General features: G+C 43.2%; 1 protein-coding gene across 3 annotated transcripts in view; it reads right to left on the reverse strand.

Annotated features, from left to right (window-relative positions):
* Positions 1 to 1,422: 1,422 nt before the first annotated feature.
* ndp (norrin cystine knot growth factor NDP) overlaps positions 1,423 to 14,155 on the reverse strand; it is a 40,699-nt gene continuing 27,966 nt past the window's right edge. For all 3 annotated transcript variants that reach the window (XM_022201512.2, XM_022201510.2, XM_022201511.2), the window contains one exon: positions 1,423 to 3,594. In XM_022201512.2, the coding sequence (XP_022057204.1) occupies positions 3,370 to 3,594 (225 nt within the window). In that variant the 3' untranslated portion in view covers positions 1,423 to 3,369. The remainder of the gene's footprint in view (positions 3,595 to 14,155) is intronic.

The following is a 14,155-nucleotide window of genomic DNA, read 5'->3' on the forward strand; positions in this document are numbered from 1 at the left end:
AAGCTTCACATCGACAAGTTTTGGCTTGAATTATGATGTCAAACTATATGGAAGCAAAGAAATGCCACAGTATTTCAACATTTTTATAGTCACTATTTATGTAACTGTGGATTTTAGTCTCAACAGGACCCCTAAAACTAAGGATATGGATGATAATCAAACCTCATTTTTGATGAAAAACGTATGCAACAGTAGGTTTTTAATGTTGGACAGGTTGGTTGTTTGGTTTGGTTAAACAAATCTTCATTGGTGGGAGAATCTCCAGGAGAAAAGTTCCATATCAACAGCTTTTCAGGAATAATCCATTAATTTTGGCTGCAGGAGGGATGGACTACTAACTTGTCTCAGTCCGATGAAGACTGTTAGGTCGATCTTATTTTACTGAATTTTACTCAAGGTCGGCTCCAAACGTACTGATGTCAAAGATGCCGTCGGTGTGACTGCGTTTTGTTCAAATGGACAGACAAAAAGCTGAATATAAACTTTGCTAACAGCAGTTTTTGTATCACAGCTCAGCAACCAACATGCAGATCATCTAAAAAGAGCAGAAAATATGTGTTAAATTCATTAAGAGTTCTTCTGCGGTGATCATCAGTTGATATATTTTCAGAAGCCAGATGAATATGTGCAGCTGTTTCGCTTCCAGTTTCAGTATGAAATAACCACTTTACAAAGATTTATTATGCTGCAACAAATACTGGCTTCTTATGTTGATTTAGAATTAATTTTGACATATATGGCTGTAAGTAGAGTCCCTCTGTGCACTGTGGTTCATTTAATTAATCTACAGGTAATGTTATTTTTTTATTCCTTGCGATCTATCCATTAGTGTAGATCGATTTCAGTCAATAAAGATTTTCTGCGGTTCGCTTCAGCCCTACTGTGTTGGATTTATTAGTCCATCACAAGCAGCACAGACACACAATAAATGATGTTTCCTTTGATTACAAGCCCCACTCTTCATTATTTCTTCTCCTATATTAGCTTTAGAACTAGATAGTATTCCTGCTATTTCAAACACATTTCTTTCTGTTTGTGTTTTCAAGGCTAGAAAAGTTAAAAATGATCAGTCATGGCTGCTTACTTCACTCAAATTATGTCTCCTAGCATATAAAAATATCATATGGATGTATTAACAACTTAGAAGACCTGATTTTCACCAGAGTCGACCTTTTAGAAAACATGTCAATTCTAAACGTGCCTTCTATAAATTTCAAAGAAGTAAACTTAAGTCAGTTACACAGATTTGAAGGTAAAATGTTCATATTTAGTTGTATCTAAGACTCAACATTAAATATACCCGTGAAGTTTCTGACCTCTACTAGTGCTATGGAGCACTTTGTTGTGAGCTGTTTTGATAGTTTTGTGCAGTACTTTAAGCCTCAATACAATTAAAACCTGTGAGACCAAGAATATTTCCAGTTCCAGGCTGTAAACTTGTTTATTTCTGTTGCAAAATTGAACATTTTAACATGGAGGTCGATGAGGACTGACTCTGTTTTGGAGCCTCAAATGGAGTTTCTGGCTCTTTTACTTAATTTTTCAGCTGATTCAGTTGCTGATTGGTGCAGATACGCGATGCACATTCACTTGTGATGACTCCACTCATCGACAGGCGGCGCTAATGAGCCAAAATATAGCATCAACACGTCAGCAAAAGCAGAAGTGAAAACAACTTTGTGTATGTTTAGCATTGTCTATATACAAAAGATGGATGTAGCTTCCAGATTTGAAAAGTGAAGCCCTAAATATGCATTACTTTTGATAGCCAGCAGGGGGCAACTCCTCTGGATGTGAGATTGTATAGAAATCAATGAGAAAATGACTCTACTTCTCATTTGATTTGTGACCTTGGTAAACATTATCCTAGCAAGTTTTTGGTTTCAATCTTTAGTTCCAAGCCTCGTTCAATAAAGCATGATGTTTATTTAAGATATTATGGTCCCACTGAGAAGAAAGTAGAGGATAAAGCAGAGTTTTAGGGTGATTGAGCCATCCCTCCGTCACTACATTTAATTTCAAAGCAGAAAGCTGGCAACTCAAGTCTAAACTCACGAGTTGAAAACAGAACACAAACCAACAGGTGATGTTATAGATGCTATATCCATCTTTTACATACAGTTCGATGTGTTCTCAAGAAAAGTCCAAAGTACCTTGAAGTATTCAGAAGTGGTTGCATTTCAAAAGTGGGCAAAGAGTAGATCATAAAACTCAAATTATTATTTCTTTGCTTCCATGAAAGCCCTCATTTATTCACTCCGAATCTAAATGTAAGCTCTGAATTCTTCGTGGTTTGAGAAAACTGGAATTTTAATGATAGAAAAAAAAACCACAATCTGAACAACGAGACATAAATTCAGATAAACTGACCACAAGTCGTGGAGGCCAATGAGCCTGAGACACACAGAGAATGAATTATACGTGAGTTTCTGTATTCATCATGAGGAAAATGTTTGCAGAGCAACCATGGAGCTGTTTTGACAAATGTTTCCTCCGAGTCAAAACACTGGACGTGTCTTTAGTAACGATACATGACAGTTTTATCAGTTGGACATGATAGTAGCTGCAGTTACAATAATGTTTGACAGAGATTCAAATAGATTACATTTTAAATGGACACTGACAGTCAATCGACAGTCCAGGCTGGCTGGTCAAACCTCCTCTCATCCTCTGGGCTCCTTTTTCATGCTCCTCCAACGTCTCTTTTATTGTCCACTTGATGAGCTCTCCTGTCAGCGTCAGTCATGTTTTACACAGCGAGATGAAAGTCTGCGGGGAGTGTGTAAAATGTTATTGGGAGGATGAGCTCGGTGCAGGTGCCCCTCTATAGATCCACCACATGTCTGGGCTGGTTCTGGCCGAGCCCCGTCCTTTCCCATGCTGCCTTTTAACGAGGCATGTTGTTTTGTTGTCGAACGCACAGTATTTTTTTTTTTTTATGGAGCTGGGAGAAGACTGTTACGGATATTTGTAATGAGCTCTCATACTGCGGTTTGTGAGCGTGTGTGTTATGAATTACAGAGGCCTGTAATGAGTGCAGTGTGTCTCTGCAGCGAGGAGGGTCTCTGAGCGGCCCGTGGGAGCAGCAGTTTGTGGTGTCTGGCCTTGCAAGCTGGAGAAATATGCTTAGCATGGTTTATACTGATTGAATAGAGAAGGTATAGTATGTTCTGTCCGAGTCCCGAGTGCTGTGGGTCAATTTTGAAGGCCCACGTGAGTGCTCCGAGCTATCACTCCCGAATTAACAACAAGCATCTCTGGGGCAATTTTCTGATCCAATAATCAACCAAAGCGCTCTGGACAGCTTTAAGGTTAAGAAAAATGCCGGATCTGGAGAGTCTTGAGGGCCTGGGAGGATGCTGCGGCTGCTCAGCTGCACTCCTCGCAGTTGCAGGCCAGGATGTATCGATACGTGGCCGTGATGCGAGTCCCGCCGGCGCAGCGAAGCCTCACCGCCTTCAGCTTTGAGGTGTGCGGCCGACAGCAGGAGCAGGTGCTCTTGAAGGGCTGTTTGAGCACCGAACTGAAGGAGATGAGCGGGTCGGAGCGGGTGGTGTGGCTGCAGTGGCCCTCGCAGCGAGCCAGCAACACCATCTGGAAGACAGAAGAAGAGGCGCGAGTTAAGAAAACACAGATAAGTCATTCACACGGCTTTTTTTGGCGTGACCTTCAGGGTCTGTCAGGGATGAGAAAAACGGCCTGCGAGCACAATGAGGCAGTGTTTGAGTCGGGTCTAAAAGCGAACGGCCTGTTCGGGCTCCGACAGTGTCCTCAGCTTCGGCCTTGCACCTGCAGAATGAGAGATAGCAACAAGACCAGCCACACATTTCTACACCTGCTGCAGCTCAGAGCTCACTGCTGCTCCCAACAAAACATTTACCTTTTGGTGTGCAGTGTGGAGGGAATAAACTCCTAAGGATGTCCTGATCAAGTAGTTTTTTTCCCTCAAAGTCATTTAATATTCATTATCTGCCAACACCAAATCCCAATCCAATACCAGGACTGTATAAATTACCCAGTGGATGACGTTGTGGCTGCAAGGAGGCATCAGCTAGAATGCACTTGAAGACAAAATGTTCATTTTTTATCATTAATTTATCATGAAACAGAGGTGTGTATAATTCTGAAGCAAATAAATAAACTGAAATAAATAGTAATAACTAACAGAAGACAAATAAAGACAAACCCTCAACTTTCACACTTCAAGAAAACATGTCCCTTAATAGATATGCAGCAGCAACAGCATCAACAACAATGAACAAATGTGGGTCAACACCCAGAGCAAACAAACACACTGTACACATTATCAAAAGTGAAACTAAACATGCTTATTGATTAGTTCATGCCTAAACAATGCATGTTGACAAGCAGAGCAGCGGGAACCATGACAAAGACCTCTGTGATAGTTAATTACCTTCAACCAGAGCTCATATGTTCAGGGTAAGTTGGACTGACTTGGACAGCATTACTGCATCCCAGTAGTATTATGCAACAGAGGCACCTTTCAAACCCAAATAATGTTTCTGATGACTAAAACAGCAAAGTCAGCACAGGAAAAATGTCTACTCAAGTCAAGCTGTGGCTCATGTCCTGCCACAAATTGCCATTTGAGTAATTTAATATTCAGTATTTGCCAATCCAATGCCGAATCCCAATCCAATACCATGACTGTATAAATTCCAGTGGATAAGATTGTGGCTGCCAGGGGGCATCGGTTAGAATGCAATTAAAGACAAAATGCTCCTTTTGTTCATGTATTATCATGACACAGAGGTATGTGTGGTTCTGAAACAAAGAAATAACTGAAATGAGTGATAATACATGTGCTTGTTACATGCCTGACAAATGTATAGAGGTTAAATCACACGCCAGCTGAAAGTCTGCAGTAACAGAAGACAAAGAATGGCAAACACATCATGGGGGTTTCATTAACAATGGGCACTATGACAAAGACTTCCATGATGTTTAATGACTTTTGACCAGAGCTCTTGTTTTAAGTCAAGATTAACTTGGATTGCATTGTTATATCCCAAAAGTATATCTAACAGTGGCATCTTTCAAGTCTTGATCATGTGTCTGTTGACTAAAATGTCAAAATCAGCACTGGAAAACTGTCTACTTAATTTAACCAAAAATATCAATCAACTGATTTCAATGTGATATTGACGCTGCATGTTAACTAAGAAAATGATTGAAAACTTGCACGGCTAGTGTCCTGCTACAGTTGGGCCCTTCTTTTACCTGCGTGACCGGGAACAATTTTTATCTACAATAACTTGACAGGCCCTCGAAGTACATACAGGAACATTTTGATCGCAAAATCAGAAAGGTACCTGTACACACTATATGCATGATTAAAAGTGAAACTAAACAGATAGCATGCTCATTGTTCAATACAGTAGCAGTCACTCAGACTACGGGCAGTTCATGAGAGCATTGTGGGGGCTTTGTTAGCAATGGGCACCACGATCAAAGACTTCTGTGATGTCTAAACTTTCAACCAGAGCTCATGTCTTAAGTTGAGATTGTCTTGGATTTCTGGGATAGAGCAATGCTATATCTCAGAAGTATATCGAACAGTGTCATCTTTCAAGCCCAGATCATGCATCTGTTGACTAAAACGTTAAAATCAGCACAGGAAAAATGTCTACTCTGCTCAAATTGATCAAAAATATCAATTAACTGATATCACTGTGATAACATTGCTGTATGTTAATTAAGAAAGTTGTTCAAACTTGGCACGGATAGCGTCCTGCCGCAAATTGTGTCTTTCTTTTATGACAAGTTTCTGATTTTTTTCTCAACAATAACGTTAATAAATTTAATAATGACACACAGAAATATTTTCTAAATTACAGGCCCTCGAAGTACATACAGGAACATTCTGACAGCACAAGGGTCTAGGGAAGCTCGACAGGGAGGGAGGCGGGCTAAAAGGTTGTCTATCAAATCCCTCCGCAGCAATTGGGTAGGTATACAACCAATCAACGCAACAAATAGGCTGACGTAGTTCCGAGAGCACCGGCGGATTGTGGCTAAGTCCCATTAGCTTCCCAACTAGCGGAGCCAACTGGAATATTAAGGATTTGCCATATCCCGTCGGCATAAGTCCAAATACGTCTTTCTTCTCAATGAAACACTTAAGTGCCGTCCTTTGTTTATCTTTCAAGTTGAATTTTAGCTTCAAATCTTTAAGGGCTGTGTCCAAAGCCGAGTCGAAAGATAACTGTTTATTGTGCACCGGTTGTTTCTGTCAGAATCGTCACGCCTCTGTCGTCACTTCGTTACGCCCGCCTTCTGACTCTACACTTCATGGTGATTGGTCCGGCCAGTTTTAGGAGAATCCAGCCTCGAGCCTTATGGAGGGTAACTAGACCCTCCCTGGCAGAGAATTAAATTCGTTGCCGTGGGTTGTCTAGCGCGGCTAGGCTAACATATCATCGTACCTTGTACACTTTCTTTATCTTTATCGTGTGGTGTAACTGAGTTAGTTTGATGAAAACTACAAAGTCGCCTAGTGATGATGTCATAGGGAGGTGACTGTCGGGGAAGTCAGATAGGGCGCAGACAGACAGGCAGGTATGCTGTTGTATGGTGCAATAAACACACGTCGAAGCTGCAGTTGGACTCACGCAGTGTTTTAATAACACGACATGGTGTCAGAAGTCCTGTAAAGGACGTGTAGGGCCAGCCTGGACTTCCAAAGGTTCGTTTGTGTGTCGCGAAGAAAAAGAAGGGAGTAAAGGGCAGGATGAGTGAAGACGGAGATGCTAACGGAGGGCTAGCTACCGCTCCGGGCGCCGCTGTGACAGCGGGTCCACGTGCAACGTTCAACATCCAGCCGCCAGAGCCCTTCGACTTTTCTAAACCGCAGGAATGGCATAAATGGATCAGGAGATTTGACAGATTTCGCCTGGCAAGTAACCTAAATGCTAGCTCTGAGGAAAATCAAGTTAACACCCTTATATATTGCATGGGGGACGAGGCGGATGATGTCTTACGTGGGCTGTCTCTGACAGATGCACAACGCAGCTCGTATGAAGCAGTACGTGACGGATTTCAAGGCTTCTTTGTGGTGAAGAAGAATGTTATTTATGAACGCGCAAAATTTAACCTGAGAAAACAGCGAGAAAGTGAGACTGTAGACTCTTTTGTTACTGCACTATACGCGCTGGCTGAACATTGCAACTATGGTGTGCTACATGATGAGCTACTTCGGGACAGACTCGTTGTTGGTCTGCTGGATAAAAGGCTGTCTGAATGCATGCAGCTAGACGCAGATCTAACTCTGGAGAAGGCTATCAGGATGGCACGGCAGAGTGAGGAGGTGAAAAAGCAGCAAGTTTCTCTGCGAGGGGACACCAGAACTCAGGCAAGTGAGGCACTGTCTGTTGATAGAGTGTTAAAGGGAAGAGGAAAGCCTGCTAGAAGTAAACCTCAGCATGCTCACAAACTGCACATTGCACAGAATAGCAAAGAAAATGGGCCACATTCAAAATGTCATAAATGTGGAAGCTCTCCATCACATTCAAAACGTGAGTATCCAGCTAATGAAGTGAACTGTAATGCTTGTGGAAGAAAGGGACATTATAAACGTGTGTGTAAGGCCTCAAAATCTGTGCTTGAAGTGGAAGAAGATAAGGATGCTGTCTTTCTCGGCAGCATTACAACTGATGGTGATCCTTGGATGGTTAACATCAACATTCAAGACAGCAGTGTGACATTCAAAATCGACATGGGTGCTGATGTCACAGTTTTGCCACATGCAGTGTTCCAGAAAATACACAGAGAAAATCCTCCTGCACTCCGCAAAGCACCTAAACCGCTCCTGGGACCAGGGAGAAGGCCGCTCGATGTTGTTGGTGTCGCTGAGCTGTTGCTGAAGAAAGGTGAGAAAGAGGAGATAGAGGATGTGTATGTTGTTCGCTATGTACACACTGCACTGCTGGGGAGGTCTGTGAGCTGTAAACTAGGGCTTGTTGCACGCCTAGACAGTGTAACTATGGAGACATTAAAGGAGAACTATCCAGAATTATTCAATGGACTAGGCGAGGTGCGTCAGCCATATGCCATCAAGCTCAAACCAGGTGCCAAACCATTCTCACTCAAAACGCCAAGGAGGATTCCTTTGCCTCTGATGGACAAAGTCAAGCAAGAGCTTTCTCGCATGGAAAGCCTCGGGGTAATATGCAGAATCGAGGAGCCTACAGACTGGTGTGCAGGCATCGTGGTAGTGCCCAGAAAAAACAAGATGGATCCTGTGCGAATATGTGTTGACCTCACTAACCTAAATGAGTCCGTGTGCAGAGAAAAGTTTATCTTACTTTCAGTAGAGGAAACACTGGGGAGGCTGGCTGGAGCTAAAATATTTAGCAAGCTGGATGCTAACATGGGGTTTTGGCAAATTCCATTGACTGAAGACTCAGCAAAACTGACAACGTTCATTACGCCCTTTGGACGTTATTATTTCAAAAGGCTACCCTTCGGCATAGCATCAGCCCCTGAACACTTTCAGAACAGGATGGTGACAGAGGTCACAGAAGGGCTCGAAGGTGTAGTTTGTCACATCGACGACGTGCTGGTGTGGGGTTGTACACAAGAGGAGCATGATGCTCACCTGCATACTGCGCTGGGAAAGATCCAGAAGGTAGGCATAACACTCAATGTTAGAAAGTGTGACCTGTCGAAGTCAGAAGTGACTTTCTTAGGCCACATCATTTCCGCCAGCGGCATCAGCCCAGACCCAAGCAAGACGGAGGCTGTGAGGAAAATGCCCAAGCCTAAAACAGTGAGTGAACTGAGGTCTTTCCTTGGAATGGTGAACCAGCGAGGCAAGTTCATCCCGCAACTAGCTGGGAGGGACAAAGCTCTCAGAGATCTTCTCTCGAAAAAGAACTGCTGGGTGTGGGGCGCTGAACAGGCTAAAGCTTTTCAAGACTTAAAGGATGCACTGACATCACCACCGGTGCTAGCCGTATATGATTCCAACAGAGACTGCAAAGTCACAGCAGATGCATCGTCGTACGGACTTGGAGGAGTCCTACTACAGAACTGGGACGAGGAGTGGAGACCAGTAGCCTTCATGTCAAGGTCTCTCACACCCACTGAGCAGAGATACGCGCAGGTGGAAAAGGAGGCTTTGGGCTTGACCTGGGCTTGTGAGAGGCTCAGCAACTTTCTTATTGGAAAACACTTCCAGTTAGAGACAGACCACAAACCTCTCCTAAGTCTCCTGGGGTCTCAACCACTGGACACCCTACCTCCTCGGATACAACGCTTTCGAATGCGGCTTATGCGTTATTCCTATTCAATATCGCATGTGCCTGGGAAGTGTCTGTGGACAACTGATACATTGTCTCGAGCGCCTGTCACAAAAGAAGAAACATCAGCTGACAAAGAGCTGTTTGAGGAAACAAACATCTACATTGATATGGTCATGGAGAACCTACCTGCAAGCACTGTTTATCTGGAGGAGCTGAGAGAACAGCTGCAGAAGGACAGTGTGTGTGCACGAGTGATGCAGCTTTGTGCAGAAGGTTGGCCGGCTCATGGCATAAATGAACCTGCACTTAAACTATACTGGACTGACAGGGCGTTCCTTACTGTTCAGGATGGTCTCTTGTTAAAGGGAGATAGACTTGTCATCCCCTCAACCATGAGAAACGATGTTCTCGCCAAGCTGCACGAAGGTCATCAAGGTGTGGTGAAGTGTAGAGAGCGGGCGCGGCAGTCTGTATGGTGGCCAGGGTTGAGTCAGCAGCTGAACGAGATGGTTCTCAACTGCAGAGCATGCTGTCAGGTGAGACAGAACCATAGAGAGCCGCTAATACCAACACCATACCCAGACCGACCATGGCAGAAGTTAGGAGCGGACTTGTTCATGTTAGGAAACAAAACTTACCTACTTGTAGTGGACTATATGTCAAGATATGTTGAGATTGCTCTGCTAACACCCTCAAGGTCTAATGACGTGATACACCATCTTAAGTCGATCTTTGCACGTCATGGGATTTGTGAGACTCTAGTGACAGACAATGGGCCACAATTCTCTGGAGCAGCTTTTGCAGTGTTTGCAAAGTTGTACAGATTTTGTCATGTGACCAGCAGCCCAAGATATCCACAGGGAAACGCTGAAGCTGAACGGGCAGTGCAGACGGTGAAGGGGCTTTTAAAGAAGTCAGTGGATCCCTACCTTGCTCTGCTGGCTTACAGGGCTACACCTCTCCACAATGGGTATAGCCCAGCTCAACTGCTTATGGGGAGGAGGCTTCGTACAACTGTGCCTGTATTCCCTGCATTGCTGCGTCCTGTGCTTCCTGATGGAGATGCTGTCCTACTGAAGGAAGGAGAGAGGAAAGTAAAAGATATGCAACGCTACAACCTGCGACATCGCACAAAGAATCTCAATAGACTCACTCCAGGACAGGAAGTGTGGGTTACAGATCAAGGAGCAGCAGGAGCTGTCATCGGAAACCACTCAACACCGCGATCTTATTTGGTGGAGGGACCTCATGGGACCATCAGGCGAAACCGTCTTCATCTCATTCCCTGGAACTCCTCGTCTGAGCAAAGTGACAATAGTGAAGCTGAGCAGTTCACAGAAGCTGTCCCAGAGAAATCTTCAGAAGAACAACTGGCAGCTACATCTTCACAGCAGAACGCTCCTGAACCACCATCTACTCCTACTCCTAGAACCAGATCTGGGAGAGCGGTTGTAAGGCCAGCTCGGTTGGACTTGTAAATATTTCAGAGACTGAGAGACAGTATTGAATGTTGGAAAACTATGGTTAAAAGAAAAAAAAGCGTTGAAAGTGTGATTGCACTATTTTCTGATGTTGCATGTTTTGTTAAGCAAATGTACAAGTCCAGGGCTTAGAGTGAGGACAGTACAGTACAGGATTACTATGCTTCCATAAGACTGTAGTTTGATTTTGCACATATTGTTCCATGCTAAGGTAAAAAAAATGAGAAAATTGAACTGCAGTGAGTCTGTTGTGTGTGTGTGAATGGTTTTAGACAGGACCAGACCTTCCAGCCACAGAGGCAGAATAAACCTCTAAGGTCTGTTGGATCAATGGCAGTCTACCCATTGATTCTAGAAAGGGGAGATGTGGTGTAACTGAGTTAGTTTGATGAAAACTGCAAAGTCGCCTAGTGATGATGTCATAGGGAGGTGACTGTCGGGGAAGTCAGATAGCGCGCGGACAGACAGGCAGGTATGGTGCAATAAACACGTCGAAGCTGCAGTTGGACTCACGCAGTGTTTTAATAACACGACATATCGTATCTTTGTTTTGACGCTTATTGCACTTTCGTAATTAGCGTCATGCATGAAAAGCGTAAAATGTCCCCCCACCATGTGTAGTTCAAGGGTCTGGGACTCCACAAATAGCGACAGTATTAGTAATCGTGCTTAGGTTCATGCCAGTACTGATCAGTTAAGGCCTGATCTTTGAGATTTGACCAGGACATCCCTGCAAACCACCGTATCCAACCTTCTCCCAGTTTAAACACACTCACACACAAAGCTCTGGCCTGATTAGTGTTGTGAGCGTCCGACCGGCATTCCTCGGTGGGTCACTGCATTCCTGTCGCCTCCCTAAACAGACTCCTGTGTCATGTCCTTCTGTCAGCTGCTGTGTGTCGGCACCCATGTACCCGCTGTGACAAAAGCCTGTCTGGGGCCACGACAGGGTGACGCACAAACACACATCAGGAGCGTTGTCGCCACTTTAAGACCGTTTGTCTATGTCCTGGCCGAGGGATCAGGATATCAAACATATCTGCACCTTCCCTGCTCCTCCCTTTCATTCATGAGCAGCGACATTAAAAACACAGATGCACCAAGAGATCAGAGTTAATCCACCGGATTTACCGAGGCAGCGAGAGAGAAGAACTCCCCAAAGAAGCAGCGGCAGCACAGTAGTGTAAAGATACTGCTACAGGAAAAAGTCAAAGTTTGCACCACATGACCCCTGAAGAATCAGCTGATGTTTTTTGTACAATAACTTGAGTATATCTATTGAAAGCGTGCAAAATTTTACCTTTATAAAGTCGCTATTTTCAGAGTTACAGGCCCTTGAATTGCATAGGGGTGGCTTATAATTTGTTAACTGGTGATAGACACATGGAAATAATGAAGAAACATCATGAAGGCTTAAAATGCTGAAAAAAGTAACATTTGCTCCCATATAACCCAACAAGAAAAGGTTTCCCCAGTGACGGATGAATAAAGCTTCTCTTGTTTTAACATAAATGAAAAAGTGCAAAATGTCGACTCACCCCATTTACTTCAAGGATCTGGGACTCCGCAAATGGACAGGTAAATTTTACATAGTTTCATAAAATATGCCAAAAGTTATTATATAGGAGGTCCTCAGTTTATGACACCCTCAACCTATGGCGTTTCGTCGTTATGTTGGAAGTAGTTGGCGAACGGATGGACAAATATGTCCTCACAAGGTGCTATAAGACGACTTTGTTTACATTCTCCGGTTGTACGTCACCTTGGATTGTGCTACATTCACTAACTTTTTGTAACTTTTTGCCCTTCATTACGGCTCCCAAGCATAAGTCAGACTCTTCTGATGGCAGTGCTTCAAAGAAAAGGAAAGCAAACCGACAGCATTAGCACGAGCATGGATATCTCATTCTTCACATATTGTCTTCTGTTTACAAACATGGGCGAAGTGAATTCCGAGTATTCAGATTTCAAAATTTATGATACCACCACAATGACCGAATATTCGGATATTCGGGTCCAGTCCTAGTGAAGTCGTTACACTACAGTCAGGTGGTGGCCACTCATCGGGTTGAGGTTTTGCTAACAAAGGGTCACCACGACAAAGACTTTAGTGACGCTTAATGACCTCTGACCAGATGTTTTTAACACAAGCTAGATTTGACAAGGATAGTGTTCCTCTATTACAGCGGTACATGTAACAGAATCATCTTTGTGGCCCAAATCATATGTCTGATGACTAAAACATCAATAACAGCACATGACAAACACCCAGAATGTTCACTTTGTGTTATAAATGAATCTGTTTTTGATGGATAATGCTGCATATTATTAACATTATTCATATTTATGGCATTTCTTTGACAGTGGATGTAAACACAGGGTCAGACTTAGGTTTGGTTCAGTTAAAAAATGCCTTGATCAGCCCTAATCCCGATTCCTAACCCCAGCTATTACGACTAATAATCGTTCCTATTCGAGATCTAACTGACCATCAGGTAGTTCAAGAATTTACCCAATTGGCTGGTCTTGGAGGGTCTTTTTTCCCCCATCCCTAGCATTATACAGCCCACATAATAGGTCATTTTTAGCTGCAGTGAAATCTATAATATCAGGAAGTTGTTGCAATCATGACTGAAAGTAAAAACACGTCAAGCACTCATTGCAGAAACTCAGAGAGCTGCAGGTTTGATAGTTTTCGAGGCATAACATTAATCTTAGTTGTACCGTTATTATTTTAAAACTTGCTTTATAAATTAATTTCACTTTGACTAGCTGCCAGACTCGGTACACAAATGTTTAAATATCTCTGCAGAGTTTTAGAAAAATGGCTTCTACAGTAAATTTAATGTTTTTTTTAGGCACAATTAATCAATTTTGATTTTTCTTTTGGTTTGTTGCCTACAAGGAATATTTCCTAGACAGTCCACCCAGGAATAAAATGATTCCTTAAATACTTAACAATCGAAACAAACAGATGAACATGACATTGAAGCTTCCCATTAGAGTAGAATACCTCATTCATCTGATCAGGTTCATTCAAGGTATTGCTGTGTTACAATAAACACAATAAATGGTGCAATATTTTAAATAATCCTGATGAAATTAGGAGTCTGGTGATCTTTACCTTCATTAGAATTTTTGCTTTGGGTACAAACATTTTTTCTCGTTTTAGACCTGACTTTTACCAGATTGCATGATTTTGTGTCAGTCTGTCAAACCTCTTCCACATTTACAACCAGACTAACACCTTAAGCACACACCTCCTCATGCAGACAGTGAGTTTGTTGCGGTGCAGGTGGATTTAGTGTGAACTCAAACACACCGAGGTGTAAAACAGTTGCTCAAGCGGGCTTCCAGTCAGTTCTCGGTAACAGAAAGCCGGGCTCACGCTGGGAGTGTGTTCAGCCCTGC

Source organism: Acanthochromis polyacanthus, chromosome 14 (genome assembly GCF_021347895.1).
Source record: "Acanthochromis polyacanthus isolate Apoly-LR-REF ecotype Palm Island chromosome 14, KAUST_Apoly_ChrSc, whole genome shotgun sequence".
In the NCBI taxonomy this organism is placed as follows: Eukaryota; Metazoa; Chordata; class Actinopteri; family Pomacentridae; genus Acanthochromis; species Acanthochromis polyacanthus.